General features: G+C 42.5%; 1 protein-coding gene across 2 annotated transcripts; it reads left to right on the top strand.

Moving 5' to 3' along the window:
* Window positions 1–279: 279 nt before the first annotated feature.
* Window positions 280–14784, top strand: zyg11 (zyg-11 homolog (C. elegans)). 2 transcript variants are annotated; one of them, XM_042335577.1, is made up of 16 exons: window positions 280–427; window positions 4946–5111; window positions 5322–6079; window positions 6794–6934; window positions 7341–7517; window positions 8248–8312; window positions 8611–8710; window positions 9296–9346; window positions 9593–9754; window positions 10557–10604; window positions 11181–11248; window positions 11884–12013; window positions 12328–12380; window positions 13073–13170; window positions 13710–13940; window positions 14221–14784. In XM_042335577.1, exons 1-15 carry the CDS (start codon window positions 425–427, stop codon window positions 13907–13909), a joined length of 2220 nt encoding a protein of 739 aa, XP_042191511.1. In that variant the 5' UTR covers window positions 280–424; the 3' UTR covers window positions 13910–13940; window positions 14221–14784. The 2 variants fall into 2 exon arrangements, with proteins under 2 accessions (XP_042191511.1, XP_042191510.1); XM_042335576.1 differs by having other exon boundaries at window positions 13710–14784.
* The last annotated feature ends 1280 nt before the right edge of the window (window positions 14785–16064 follow it).

The following is a 16064-nucleotide window of genomic DNA, read 5'->3' on the forward strand; positions in this document are numbered from 1 at the left end:
GCATGTGTTCCCCCCTCTCACTCCCTCCCCCTCTCTCTGTCCGTCTCTCCCTCTCTCTCTCTCTCTCTCTCTCTCTCACTCCGCTCCTCCAAAAGAAAACGGCCGCTCTCCCACTCCTCTCTCCTCTTTCTCTCTCTTTGCTCTTCACCCTCTCCAAAAAGAAAAAGAAATAAAACGATGAGGCCCTGGTAATTTTTTTCGGGGGGGTAAGAAAGAAGTGCCTCTTCTCCCCCCCCCCCCCCCTCCTCCCCCCCCCCACCACCTCCACCCCTCCCTCCCTCCCCCCCCCTCTCTTTTCCAAGAAGAGCGGTTGCCGTGTTCCCAGCGGCTGCTCTGACGGCCGCCTCTCCAGCCATGGTGGTTCGTGTCGCTGTCGTGGCCTCCGACTCCCCGCTCGCCTCCCGCTAGCGGCCTCCTGTCAGCAATGGTAAGGGAGAGAGACGTGTGTCAGTGTATGAGTAGGATTCCCCCCCATCTATACGCCTCCCCTTCCACCCCTCCCCCCCCCCCCCCCTCCTCAACCGTAATAAAAACTAATTCCATAGGAACCGCCCCTCCCCCCCATCTCGCAGTTGATGTAAGAATCCGCTGGCGAAAGAGGACCGAGGTCCATCTGGTTCACCCTCCGCCATCCTGACCGGCGGCCGCTTGACATGTCGTGTCCCCAAACCGTACACCGTGTTCCCCAGATGTTGCTTTCCCCCCACAAATCGGGTCTCGTTTGTTTCCCGAAACAAACGACACTTTCCGCTATCCACCGCTTTGTCTCCCTACGGAGTCTGTTCCATGAGTTTACTACTCTCTCACTGAAGTAGCGTCTCCGCAGATTTGTTCTGAATTTACCCCCCCCACACCCCCCACCCCCCCACCCTTCGAATCAATCGCCTTTCGCATTGGGAGAACCTTTGATATAGTACGTGGCAGGATTTACTGTAAAGTGTCGTGACTGTTCACTTTTGTAGGCGGTGGTGACCATATGTTGTGAATCAAATCCTGGGATGGGACCCTTTTTTTGTAAAAAGTTGAACTGGACACAATTCCTGACGCCTGTAGTTACTGGGGCAGTTTGTTGGGTTAATGGCCGTATTTCTCTGATGAGTGTGTCTGATTTAGAATGTTCTTGTTCAGTTTGTTGCTGATCTGAAGACGGGGCGAATTTGGGCAGGGTCGCAATACCTCATCTGCCGACTGTCGCTGGCAATCGGGGACCTATGGTCACCTTAGCGAGGGGAGGGGACGAAGAGTTGTCAAAATGTCAAGACTTTATTTCCCTCCCCTCTCTTCCATCTCCTATTTATTTTTTTTCTGCCCCATTAATGTATTGGTCTAAATTTAATCGAATTGAATGTAAACCTGAAGATTTGGGTTTTGTTGTGATGCCTGCCAACTGTCAAATACTGTTTGACTGAACTCAAACTCAGTACTTTTGCTTGGTTTTAGTCCACCGTTGAAATGAAAACGGTAAATTCTGTGAATATTTTACCATATGGGAATCGTTGATAAAGAAAACAAAAACTTTTTTTTAAAAAAAGAGGTTTTTGACTGAATAATTTGACTATGTTCTCAATCTTACATTTTTATCTTAATTTATTTTCATTATTTTGCTTTGCCTTATCATAGTTTATTGTTTCCCTCCTATTTCATTTATTTTTCACTCCTTTCTTTCTATTGTACATTTGAACAGAGTTGTGTGTTTCTCCACATTAATTTTCACCCCCATTTATTTTATTTTCTGCCTCTGACACCCTGCTCTTCCTTGGATCCAGATTTTCTCAGCCTTTGCATCATTTTGCGATAGTTCTTTTTAAGTATCAGTGGAAAGGGTAAGCAGCTTGAGAGAGATGTGCAAAGACTGAATGGGGAAAGGTAGGGAGAAAGGCAAGGGATTTGGATCACCTATTTTTAAAACTAATGGCGAACACAGCAGTGACAGTTGGTAAAAAATTCTACCTTTTTGTACCTTTTTGTCAAAGTAAGGTATCATTAACTGCCACATACCGACTGTAAAGAGGATTTGGTTGGAAAACACCAAGTTAAGAAAAAAAGGTTTTACAATCCCCATATCTCAAGTGTTCAATTCCACGATCCCGTACACGTATATGATTTGTTTAAAAGCTAAATTTCACGATTGTGACAATGCCTCTTGCAAAGATTTTTTTAGGAAAGGATATGTCTGCAGTTTTTATTTTAAGTATGTGCCCAAAGCAATTCTCAAAAGTGGTTTTCTTAATTCTGCTTTTTGCAGCTGATGTAGCAGATTGCTTCCCCTCCGCTACTCCAGAAGTTTTCATAATGCGATATGAATTTGTAAACTTAACCTGGGTGTGTAACACCAAATAACTAAATTACATTTGTAATTTGTAGGATAACATTAGACGATTCCTGCAGAATGTGTGTAAAATAAATAAATGATACCATAAAATATTCTGGTAAAATATTTGCTGAAGATGTGTAATTGAATTAATTCAATTCATAGTTTTACACATTTTAAAGTTATTTATCCTTGGCACCATCCTAACCACGGACAATTCATTTCTCTGTCTCTCGTGCTTCCTGATTCTACTTTTCAAATCTTTGTGTCCTACTCTACGGCCTTTGCCCTCTATCTAACTTTCTTGATAAGTTACAAAATAAATTCCAGATTGTTTAGGTCATGAGAAGATAGGCACACTGTCCCAGTGACACTCGAGCTTACTTGTATACCTTCAGCATGATATATGATTTGTGTTCTTTTCCCTCCTTTCACGTGGAGGAATCTTAACCTTTCTTTCTCCCACCGTCTCCCTCTGACCCCAACCTCATTCCCAACACCACGTCATGAGCACAGAGCAAGATCGTGAACTCATTGTGTGCAGTGGAAGCAGGGTTTTACTGCTTCTTACACCTGCACACAACGGCTAGAACCATTCTGTCAGTTTGCTCAGTGGTTTAGTCATTTTTCAAGGGCTATAAATGAAGTTTCATTTAAGTAGAGATTGTAAAGCATGAATCATTTTCTAAATTTACAAAGTGGCAATTGTTTAAGCTGTTTGTTGCATTATCCTTAAGTGTCCTTCAAGTTAATTTTGATGCCCTAAAACTATTTATCACCAGATAAAGTCCACATGGGGTGCAGTAATGGTTGGAGTTTGATTATGTACTTTAGACATGCAGTAGGTTACATTTTCAGATAAAAAGATAACATTGCACACGTCTAAAGCTGGTAACTTTAGATAAAACTTATCTTATTCCTGTTGTGTGTGGAGGAAGATAGATAACTGTTGCATATCATAATTGCTCTTTTAAAAAAAGTATACATTTCTTAGATTTTCTCATGAAAAATTGTCAAAGAAAAGTTGACAATTGCAGGAAAAGGAAATGTTCACAATGGAATTTTTTTTAACAGAAGCTTTAATATTTTTTCCGTGTGAAAGGAAAATGATAACTTGTTTTGGATTGATGGGTCCTGTGAGATTTGTTTTCAGTCCTAATCACTTTCTGCTTCCACTCTCCAATGAACCTTAAGGTGAATTAGCAATGTGGAAAATGTACTTTTAGCCATGTATTTCAATACCGCGCCCACAGATGCCTTTTCTATATTAGGTTTGCATACAGTGTGGCTGTGCCAACATGAACGAACGACACGGTTAGATGTTGAAATGGTGGGAAGCTGGAATGTTCTTGTTTGCTTTGTATCAGATTAACTGATCGAAATTCCTCCCCAGCATCTACATGGACGGTTTGTTCGACCTCTAGTCGGTGCAGCCGCGACTATTTTATTTCATCGTTATATAATAATCATCGCATTTGAGATATACATATAAATAGCGCCTGTATCAACATTTCAAAATGCCTCACAAACTGCCTCTGTGTAACCAGATTTGTCAATGAACGCAGCGGCTGATTTGTACACTGCAATTTCCCACAAACGGCCATGAAGAGAATAATAGTACTAATAACCCTTGCATTTGATATAGCGCCTTATTACATCTTTGAGACTTTTTAAAGTTTTTCACAGAATATACTGTAAAGTGAACTGACTGTATATTTTGTGGGAGAATGTTCAATTTTACCTGGAGGTTTGTTTTGCCCGAGACACCGACAGAAACCCCCTTTTGTTTTCCAAAAGCCACATGATCTTTAATATCCAGCTGAACAGGCAGTCCTCATGGGACCTCGGTTTAATGTCTCATCCAAAGAACAGCATCTCTGTGGCTTTGGAATCATAGTTCCCTACCACCACTACACTAGACTATCAGCCTAAACTATGATCTCCTCAAATGACCTCAAGATCCCATTCCCACTACTTCTGTCACACGTTGTGCTGATGTTAATGATCTATCCACTGGAACCCCCAAAGCCTTCAGTGTTGTGTCCTGTAAACTAATGTGGTTTTGTAGTTCCACTGTTTCTCTGTTCCCCATCTCTCACTCTGTGTTTTGTCTACATACAATCAGATTTCCACTTGTCAGCCCAGCTCCCTGATCTGTCCTGATCCCCTGTGTATTTGGTCAGCCTATTCCCTATTGTTTGCAACTTCCCCAGTTTAGTATTGTCAGTAAACAAAACATGTGAGACGCGATTATCCGAAGTTAATTTATCTTGATAGCTTCGTGCATGATGTTAGGTATTACCTGAAATCACAATAATCTCCCAGTGGCCGTGATAACTGTTAATATCAATTACCACTTTGCTGCAGGATAGCGAGGCAGGAAATGCCATATTGCAAGGTGATTTGGGTGTGCTCTGCTGGTTAATGCACTGTAACGTTTAATAAACTCTGTTGCAAGGATTTTTGATAAGCTTGCAGGTTACATGTTATATGTTTGTGATTTCTTTTGAAAAGTTGTTTTTAAGCAATACATATTTCAGATTATGACCTAATTTCCACAATAGATTTTGGTATTTAAAATATACAGTATTACATTGTTTTTCATTTGTTGTGTTTTTACCCTTGCACCAACAGGAGGATTTCTCCCCCCTTTCGTTAACTGATATCTGCTTAGATTTCTTGAGGGTGAATTTGGATAAGTTTTGTTGGGAAAGGACAGATGGCTCGTTCTGTCTCAAGGAAGCCGCGGTGTTTCCGCAAGAACTGGCTGACCGTTTGCTGCAGAAAATGTCCCTGAATGGTAAGGCAGGTTTGCTAAATTAATTCATCTGTGCTGCATATTGTGAATCTCTCAATCCCTCTATACCACTATCTCGGTGTTTGAACCTTCGGCCATTTTAATGTGCCTCCTTTCTCTGGAGCTCTGTCCCGAAATCCCTCTGCCTGACTCCCTGCCTGACAAAATCCTCAAAATTATAAATTCACTAACTAGCATTGATCCCTCCAACAGGTGTCCTCAACGAAAAGACGGTGGGAATATTTCGCAGGAATGATCTTTTGCGCTTGAAACGTGCCTGCATTCGAAATGCTAAACTTTCGGCAGTGGCGTTCAGGAAGGCATTTTGTCACCACAAACTCGTTGACCTGGACGCATCCGGCGTGAATGCGGATATCACAATAACGGACATCGTCAATGCACTGGTCACAAATAAGTGGAACCAACAGTATCTGCAGTGTCTTGTCTTGAATTCCTTAACGCTCTCGCTGGAAGATCCCTATGAGCGTTGCTTCAGCCAGCTGACTGGCCTGCGGGTCCTCAGTGTCACCAACGTTCTCTTTTATAATGACGATCTGAGAGACGTCGCTTCACTCCCAAAGCTAGAAAGTTTAGATATTTCAAACACTTCCGTCACGGACATCACGCCACTTCTGGCCTGCAAGGACAAGCTGAAGTCCTTGACCATGCACCATCTCAAATGTCTGAAGATGATGACCACACAGATTTTAGAAGTCATTAAGGAGCTGGTGCTTCTGCAACACTTGGACATTTCGGATGACAAACAGTTTACCTCCGATATTGCGCTTCGTTTACTGGAACAATCTGGCATATTACCGAGCCTCCGCTCTTTGGATATTTCAGGCAGGAAGCACATTACAGATAAAGCTGTTCAGGCGTTTGTCCAGCGGCGACCCTCGATGCAGTTTGTGGGTTTACTCGCTACGGACGCGGGATATTCTGAATTCCTTTCTGGCCAAGGGAACTTGAAGGTTGGTGTTTTTTTTTTGCATGTATGGGATTCATTTAATAACAATCCTTATAATCAATATAATGCCTTTCACTTTGGGAGGATATCCCATCCAAAGTGCTTCACGAGATGTACTGTAAATTGCAGTAACTGTCCTTTTTGTGGGCAAACTCGGCAGCCAGTGTTATGCACAGCAAAGTCCCGCAAATAGCCATAAGGTGAATTACCGATGTTATTTGAGGGATTGTTGTCCAGGCCTCAGGAAGAAACTGTTCTTGTGTACGTAGAATTACATAGACAGTACAGCCCTGAAATGGACCAATCCAAATATATCCGCACTAGAGTTCTGTTCTGTAGAGCTCAAAATTTTATTTTTTCAAATTGCTGGTCAGAGCCCACCCGCTAAAATTTAAGTAGCTTTCCGTGATCTGTTGTGGGCAATATTTAGGGTTATCCAATTCCATTTACTAGCTGTAGCCAATTGTTGATGCATTTTTTATAATGTGATTTCCTATTATAGCCATTCAATAAATTTACTGCAAATCCTTTGTGATAACAGCCATCACTTCAGCCAGCTTTTGTGCCTTGCACAACTTATTGTGGTTTGGTCAAAAACATGAAACTGTTGTGTGTTTAACACATGAATGACCAATGAATGAGAAGTTTATCTAATGTCTAAATCCCCCCTGTCCCCCTTTTTTTCTTTCTTTGTGTGTGTGTGTGTGTGTGTGTGAAGGTATCCGGAGAAGCGAATGAGGTGCAGATCTCTGAATCTCTGCGGAGGTACAGTGAAAGGGCCTTCTTTGTCCGAGAAGCCTTATTCCACCTCTTCAGCCTTACCCACAGCATGGAGAATCCACAGCCCGAGCTGCTGAAGGTAAACCATTTGCACTGACTTGACCTTCATTTGACTTGACTTGACCAGCGAGTGCTTAATTTAATAATAATCCCTATATTTGGTATAAAACAATAAGACGATGCAGCTCTTCTAACGAAAATTGTATATAACTGTCCTTATCACGACATGAAGATGCCTCAAAGCACTTCCCAAGACTTACTGTAAACTGTATTTGTTGGCAAATTGTGGTAGCTAATTTGAACAGTCAAAGGTACATGACCTGGAATAACCTGGAAGCAGATGTCGGTTGAGTGAGTGCAATAATGTCTTATAGATGAGAGGTGTCAGTGGTAAGATTTCAGGGAGGGAGAATTTATACCCGGTGAAACTAAATTTGTTTTATGTTCCTTAAACACAAAACGCGGGTGTTTCATTTTCATTTCAGCTTGTTGTGATCGGAATGAAAAACCACCCGACAAACCTACCTGTCCAGTTGGCAGCGAGTGCCTGTGTGTTTAACCTGACCAAGCAGGACCTAGCCACTGGCATGCCAGTGCGCCTTCTGACTGAAGTGGCTCGCCTCCTGCTCAAAGCCATGGAACACTTTCCCAATCATCAGCAGGTAAAGCATAGCAGGAGGCGGATGGGCGACTCGGCCGTGGTTATGCTGATAGTTGTTGGCAGCTGCGTTCTCTCTTGTCTGAGGTGATCTCACCTGGTGTGGTGTGAAAGTTATCCGTCATCTGCCAGCCAAGCTTGGATGTTTTCTGGGTCTTGTTGCAGGAGAGGTTTGGGCCACTTCATTGTGTGAGATGTTGGAATCAAACTCTATCTAGTACATGTTGCTGTTAGGTGTTTATTATACCGGTAGCTTGTGTAGGAGCTTCACTGAGTTGGTACACCTGGTGCGGCTCGTGGCACATTCTCCCATTCTCTTCTGATTGAACTCGTAACTTGATGATGACGGGAAGGTCGGCAGGAGAGCAAAGGATGTGCTGGGCCATGAAGTCGCAGATTTTGGTGGTTACAATTCCGGGGCTGCTGATGGCCTGAGGCTTCTCATTCCCAGGTCTGTGTTGCCAGATCTGATCCTAGTCTGTTCCACGATTCCCCAGCCACAATGGTCTTGTGGTGAAGAGTGTCCTCACTGTGAAGGCAAAAGAATTTGCCTTCACAAGTTCATCAACCTGTGATTTTTCAAGTCAGTCATCTAAAGGGAGAAGGGAATTGAAAGCAGTTTAAAAAGTCACAGCTGGTTTGTGGAGGGGGTGAGTGGGGTGAGAGAGAGTTGAAAGGGTAAGAAGCCCCCCTCATATTAAATCATGGATGGTGAATCTTTACTTGTGTTGCAGCTTCAGAAGAATTGTCTGCTGTCTCTCTGTAGTGATCGTATCCTTCAAGATGTTCCCTTCAATCGGTGAGTAAGTAACGCTGATCATCCAAACTTTGGGGTATGTTTTCAACTGTGAAGTGAAACCCTTGTTTCACTGTGAAATGCCTACACATGGGGTATTATTTCAAGTTGTAGGGCCGCCCAAACATTAAAGAAACGATGCTGATGGCAACAAACCTGCCATAGAGACTAATCCCCCAATAATGTTCTGTAGTGATTGGCTGTCAGTGTTCTAAACTGGAAGCTGATGGGAAATTTCCGAGTGTCCAGTTGTAGTCGTAATTGTTTTGCAGGAAACTCATCTCAACCCTTGTGTTTGCAGTTTTGAGGCAGCCAAACTGGTAATGCAGTGGCTTTGTAACCATGAAGATCAGAACATGCAAAGGATGGCAGTGGCGATTATTTCTATTCTGGCTGCAAAGGTAATTGTCTTTTTCATATACAAAACTAGGTCTATAACTACACTGTTTAATGGTCATTAAAATTAGCATGACCGACATTGGGAATGAATGGCTTTTCTATACTTTCTTTGCTCTCTGTACTCGCACTATATAGTGTGTGCAATTTCAGCTGCTCGCTCCAGCCATTCTTGTGGCCTCTGAGTGAGATTGCCAAATTATAACTAGTGTTGTGTATCTGTAATCACTTGGATTCATCTTACTTAAGATCCTTGCTTCTAACAGACAGGTTTGGGCTGAAAGATGGGAGATAATTATTATAATAATCCTTGCATTTCATATAGCGCCATATCACATCTTCCAGATGTCTCAAAGCGCAGAATATATTGTAAAGTGAATTGACTGTATATTTGTGGGTGAAACGCAGCAGCCAATTGCGCACAGCAAGATACATTTGTACCACATGAGGGACTTTCATCCTGTGATTCTAAGCTGGTTTTGAACCTTAGGTTCTTGAGTGAAGGCACGATGTGGCCCAAAAAACCCTCTGATATGGTTTCATTAGAACTTCCTTATATTTAATGACTCTTTAATAAACCCGTTTTACAGCTTTCAACCGAACAGACCGCCCAACTTGGTACAGAGCTTTTCATTGTCAAGGTAAGTACAGTAAAAAAAAGAGCCACACAGTCACACTCACACACAGATACTCACAAACACGCATACAGAGGAGAGAGACGCACAGACCCTCACAACAGCGGGGACTCGGGGTAAGCGAAGCCCATTTCCATCTCGCCTCGCACCGAGCACGTGCTTCCAGAGCCACTGCACCCACAGTAGATAAACAGCATGAACTGGGCTGGTGACCAGCCTGCTGTCCTCTTTGGGTCTGTTTTTGTCTTGCAGAAGTTGCTGCACATAGTGGAGCAGAAAACGAACCTATGCTTGGTGGATACCACTTTAAAATTTACGCTCAGTGCACTTTGGAACCTGACCGATGAATCTCCGACCACCTGCAAGCACTTTATAGAGAACCAGGGCTTGGAGCTGTTCATGAAAGTTCTAGAGGTGAATTGTTTTTGTCTATATTTAATATCCTCCGGTTCTTTTTGCATCAGTGAAAATTATTAATATTATTATCGTATGGCAAACCTTGGCTGAGCATCGCTGACTTTTGCCGGGCTTCTGCCGATGTCTCTCTGTCACTGGAACAGGTGCTGAGTGACTGACCCATGGACATAACTTTCATGCCCAATGGAGAAATGCAAGACCCTTGCTTGGAGGCATCACTTGCTTCAGAGACATGGCTATGGTTGGAGAATTGCAATGATGGAGGAAAAACAATTGTGCAAAGTAACCCTGTATCCATCCATCTGTTTAAATAATATCCTCACATTTGATATATCGCCTTATATCTTCTCGACATCTCAAAATATACAGAATATACTGTAAAATGAAAATTGACTGTATTTTTGGGGGCAAAATTGAAATCTAGATTTGAAAGAGCAGGACTGAGAGAGAGGGCGGCTAATAAGTTCCTTATGCTTTTGTTATCCAGGTATAAATTAAATCAAATCAAAGCAGGGAACGTCCCAATCCAAATGATGTATTTCCTATCTGGAAGAAATCGCACATTGTTTTAATGTTGGATTTTTCATTCGTTTTGCGTTGCTTGATAAGATGCTATATCAGATAGAAGCATTATTTATTGAGTACACAGGAGAGAGACTGGAGTGCTGCTTCAACAAACTGTAATGGTTTTTAAACCCAAAGATTCACAGATTAACATACATAATGGTGAAAAAAGTGAAGAGAAATATGTAAATGTGTGTTTCAACACTGATGTGCTGTTGCTTTTTTATGCGCTTAGTCCTTCCCAGGTGAACCATCCATTCAACAGAAGGTCTTGGGTTTGCTGGTGAGTAGTCTTTCAAGGTGCAAGCTTTTATATTTAAAGTTTAACTCTCCAACTCGGGTTTAGGGCATGTATTGAGGAGGAGGTGTGCGTGTGGAACAGTAATGTACATGTTCACATGACAATTCAGAATTGTTGCATGTTTGTTGAAAAAAAGATCTGACGGGAAGTGAATGTAACATGGGGAACTGACTGGCAGATTTGGCCACCCTTAAGAGATCTTAGTTCAGAACCCCAAACCTCAATTCACATTGGGTTATGTCGGTGCGCTATTTCAAGTTGTGCCACGAGATGGAGTACTCCACAATTCTCTCCCACGTCGTGTACTCCATCCAGTTGTATCCAACAATAGAGCAGTGTTAGGATCTGAACCTTTCCTTCTGGCTGAAAGGTCTGATGTAAAAAGGGAAAGGCGAATAGAAATTCTAATTGGGGTAGAAGCAAGGAGGAAATGAAGAGTTTTTTAATGTATAAAACTAGATAGCATGGGGGAAAAAATAACGAGTGGAATGTGGATAAAAGAGATCTTAAAACTGTGGTGTATGTAAATTGTGTTCAAATTACTTTGTTTTATTTTAGAACAACATAGCAGAGGTGAAAGAACTGCATCCACAACTGATGAAAAGGAACTTTATTGATCACATCGGGTAATGTTTGCATTGGCTTTCAGACTGTTCCGTTTTAAAACTGGCTCGACGTGATGGACTTGTGATAGTCATTTAATTTCTTTAAATAAATGTCCGAACACAAACAATTTTGTAATAATGTCACTCTTTGAGAAGTGTGTGTGTTTTTCTTTAAATGATCAGAATAATTCCGTGGAGGCTCTGATTCTGTGTTCCATTTAAACTGAAAAGCTTTCATAGTTATTTTGGAAAAGAAAAACTTTTTGTGAGCATTTGGTTTTGTTTGCCCTTGAGGCTGAGGCACCGAATGCAACTTATTTTGAACTGTTTGATCTGATTATAGTTCAACAAATGTGTGTTAAAGATATTGTGGTTATACCCTCTCACTCAGATTTTGATCCTGTGCCATTGATTTCTTAGCATATTTGCACAGAATTCTTTCTGGAGTCATTGAAATTTGGTTTATGTTTCTATAAGTCTTTGTTCTCACTTAGGGCCTCTTTTCCATTTCTGATCCAGGGAATGGGACATTTTACTAGTTAGGTTATAAATTTGCATTTTTTTTATTGTGAAGAGCCTTTATTAATTTGAGCTTTTTGCCCACTGAAGAGGAACATTTGTTTAGCCATAATGGACCATTCTGTTCCTGTTTTCAGTTTCCTACTGCACAACAAGGAAGTCGAGGTCAGTTACTTTGCTGCAGGAATAATCGCTCACTTGATATCCCGTGGGCTGCATACCTGGACACTGGACCTAGATCTCCGAACTTCACTTCTGGAGCAGTTGGTAAGTTCATTCATCTGCCCCATTAGGTTTTAAAACTTGCGGAATTGTTGCCATGAAGAACATTGTGTAAGCTAAGATAGATATTACCTATCCTGGTTTAGGTTGGGAATCGAGACAGTAATTGGGAATTAACTATTTACGTCCATGGCAGCACGGATCTAAAGTGTGGCAATGGGCTTCCATCTTTGTCAGACCTCCAGCTGACCGGGGGAGAAAAAATTGAGAATCGAATACTGTAATGTATAATGTTTAACTTGTATTTTAAACCTTGTCTAAAGACTGTTGACGAGCTAAGATTTTTTTCCTCCTTGCAGAATTCCGTCATCCTAAATTGGCCAACACCAGAATGTGAGATGGTTGCCTACAGGTACCTTTATGGATGTCTTTATACTGTGCCATTTTAGCCTCACTGATTTTTCTTTCTCCCTCTCTTACCCCCCCAGTAATTGATCCAGAGCACAGATTATTGGCTTTCATCATAAGCTGTGCCATGCATTAGACATAACACAGCTAATGAAGGTTTCTTTTAAGGTGGTGGGGGGGGGGGATTGAGTGTTGACCAGTAAAATATAATGTTCCAACTCCTCAGGGGGGTGGGGGGTTCCTAATTCTCTTGAACAATAGCCTTGCAGGACTATTGCACTTATTTGAAATGTGTGTATACATAACCTACTTCTACAGGAACCTTGTGCAGAGGTTTTGATTTAATTGGGTAAAGGTGTGAGTTGAAATTGAAAAATGGGACACGTGTGGGTGAGCAAATCTGCAAATGTTTTTTTACCGGCCGCACTCTGGTTTTGGGCAGGGGAAGGTGACCTTTCTGATTTAAAGAATGGATCATGGTAGCAGCCTGGTGCATGGGAACTACCATGACTGGTTGGCTCAAACAATACATTGATCTGCCTCACTTTTGGGGGGAGTGGGTGCCACCAATCATTATTCAAAGTCAATAACCTTAGTCGGGTGAATTTAGAACATTTTTCAGCCAATTGCAAGTTTTTTTTTTCCTTTTTCGGCTCATCTAGAATTCTTACTTCTTTTTTATTTTGAATTCTTCAGGTCTTTCAGTCCGTTTTTCCCATTGCTGGCGTGTTCAGATACACCCGGAGTGCAAATCTGGGCTGTGTGGGCAATGCAGCACGTCTGCTGTAAGAACGGTAAGTGGCAATCGCGGCCTGGGGCAAAAGTAATAATCTTCACTTTTGGTATGGTGCCTATTGTGTTGGGAGGCTGGTCCCGGAACACTTCACGGGTTATACTGTAAAGTGCAGTGACTGTGTGCTTTGTGGGCAATCACAGCAGCCAATTTCCACACATCAATGCCTCACGATCATTCCTGATGTGAATGATCTATTTTGGGGGATTGTTGGTCAGGACACAGGGGAAAAACTCCCTTCCCTGTTCAAATTGTGCCACGGGATCTTTAACATCCACCTGAACAAGCAGACTGGGCGTCGCTTCAAGTACTGGACTGATTTCCAACACTGCAGCACACCCCCAGGGCTGCATTGGGGAGTTATCTTAGACTGTATGAGTTTCAAGTCCCGACGTGGGGCTTGAACCCACAAACTGGTGACTCAGGCTAGAGTGCTACCAGCTGATGCACAGGCTGAACGAGACGGGAGTTTCATGTGGTTTGTGTTTTTTTCTGCCCTTTCCCGTCGCCCCTCCCTTTTTGTTCTTATTTTCCCTCCAGCTCCCAGGTACTGTAGCATGTTGCTGGAAGAAGGTGGGATGCAGCAATTGTGCAACATTAAGTGCCACCCTCAAACCTCGGCAGACGTCCTGCGGATTGTCATCAACATCATGGAAAGTTTGGAGAAGTATATCATGCGCCACGGGAAGGAATCCACCTCCTGTCACAAAAAGCTGCAAACAAAGCACAGCGTGGTCTAGATCTCACCAGCTTGGGGGGCAGAATATGCAAGTAAGCTTTTTTTTAAAAAAAATGGTTCAGCTCTTGTGAAATTCACCTCCTTTCCCTTTCTGTGTTCCTTTGGAATTTCAGAATGCATGCAATCATGCAACAAAAAACTGGGAAGGGTAAGAGGGTGAGAAATCCAGGCATTGCGTCACCTCTGGACTCAGTGCTCTGTGTATATAGTGGTCGGCAAAGCACAATTTAAATGTTGGTTTGAGTAACTCGACCACAGTGGGCTGAACGGACTCCTCCTGTGCTCTGAACTTTTCTGTGCTTCCTCAACCAGGCCCAAGGTGGTTCGTGAAGGGGGAAAACGTCCAATGTGTTCACCTTTCGTTTCTGAAGATTAGGGACAGCGTTGCCACGGGATTTAACAGTGCGTCGGTTAAACATTTCTACAAACTAATCTAGATGCAGTAATAATATACCACAATGCGTACATAGTGTTGGTGTGGTTTGTAGTGTTTTTGCAAATGTCGTTCTGTTGATCTGTTCTACCGGAAGCAGCCTTTGCTTAAATAAATGCTGCTGATGAAACGTTTACTCGACCTGTATCATTTATGTGATTATTATATAAAAACAATCATTGTGTAACAGAGTTGGATTGTGATTAGCTTAGAAACTTGCTTTCTTATTTTGTACAAAATATTGAATGTTGTTGCCTTTGGGGGAGTGGACAGAGATATTTGCATGTCAAATTGCCAAACTACCTTTATATTAAAATTCCTTTTGTGTTACATATATTGCTTGTACAGGGGAGAGTTTTGTAATTGAGTTCTGGTTTAAAGATGTTTTTCTGTCTAGGAGTCTTACTGGCTTTGGTATATTATAAAATCATCCTGTTGAAGAATCATGATTTAACATGGATTTTGTTTCCTATATATCTTCTGAAGTCTCGAATCCTGACTTATTTTAGGGATTCGATTTCAAACTGTTGAGCCTCGCTGGAATGGTCTGAGATAATGGCTTTTTTCAACTAGAACAAGTCAACTGTTTCAGTGTACACAAAACACTGCAGATGCTGGAAATCTGAAAACAAAAACAGAAGTCGCTGGGAACTCTCAGCAGGTCAGGCAGCATCTAAAGTTCTAACGAAGGGTCGTGGACCCGAAACGTTGACTCACTTTCCTTTCTCCATAGATGCTGCCTGACCTGCTGAGTGTTCCCAGCGACTTCTGTTTTTGTTTTCAGCTGTTTCAATATTGTGTGTGTGCGTTTCGCCCACAAATATACGGTCAATTCACTTTACAGTCTATTCTGTGAAGCGCTTTGAGATGTCGAGAAGACGTGAAAAAGCGCTATATCAAATGCAAGGATTATTATTATTATTATAATGCCAACGCCCTGCTTTTGGGCCTTGCCAACTCTTCTCTCCACAAACTGCAGATCATCCAGAACTCTGCAGCTCGTGTTCTCTCCTGCACCAGGCTCCGTGACCACATCACCCCCATCCTCGCCGGTTCCTCTGACTCCCCATCCCTCAGAGGATCGAGTTCAAAATTCTCGTCCTCACCTTCAAGGTCGTCCACGGCCTTGCTCCCTTCTACGTTTCTGACCTGCTAACCCCTTATCAACCTGTCTACTGCCTCCACTCAGCAGGCTCCATGTCCTCCGCCTGGTCCAGCCCACCATTGGCGGTCGGGCCTTCAACCTTTCTACCCCCCCACCGTAACTCCATCACACATTCCCTTCGTCTCACTTCTTTGCCTCCTTCATGGCACACCTTAAGACCCTCCTCTTCGACTGTGCCTTCAGCCACCCTCTCTGCCCTCCACCCTCCCTGTTCTCAACCCTTCCCCTCGCAGATCCTAATCCCTGACTGTCTAGCACCTTGGGACGTCCTCCCGACGTAAAAGGCGCTTTACAAATGTAATATTGTATTGTATTTACTGGTCCATGTTTGAGCTTGTATGCTGCCTAACGTTGAGAAAAGCTTTAGGTGGTTAATCGTTGCTGAAATCCCTTACCAGTAAACTATTAACTCAGCAATAACTTGAAAAAAAAAACTAGAAAGGGCTGTTTCAGTGACCTCCACAGCTTACCTCCAGTGTATGGTAAGATTCAACAGAAATGGCACTTAGTTATGCTTCAACTCAGGAAGAACCACAATAGGTATGGATTATCGATTGA

Source organism: Callorhinchus milii, unplaced genomic scaffold, assembly GCF_018977255.1.
Source record: "Callorhinchus milii isolate IMCB2004 unplaced genomic scaffold, IMCB_Cmil_1.0 Scaffold5, whole genome shotgun sequence".
Classification (NCBI taxonomy): Eukaryota; Metazoa; Chordata; class Chondrichthyes; order Chimaeriformes; family Callorhinchidae; genus Callorhinchus; species Callorhinchus milii.

Coding starts and splice junctions, on each gene's coding strand:
- zyg11 (XM_042335576.1), top strand. Junction 5,112..5,321: donor GCAGAAAATGTCCCTGAATG/GTAAGGCAGGTT, acceptor TCCCTCCAACAG/GTGTCCTCAACGAAAAGACG. Junction 9,755..10,556: donor TGTTCATGAAAGTTCTAGAG/GTGAATTGTTTT, acceptor TTATGCGCTTAG/TCCTTCCCAGGTGAACCATC.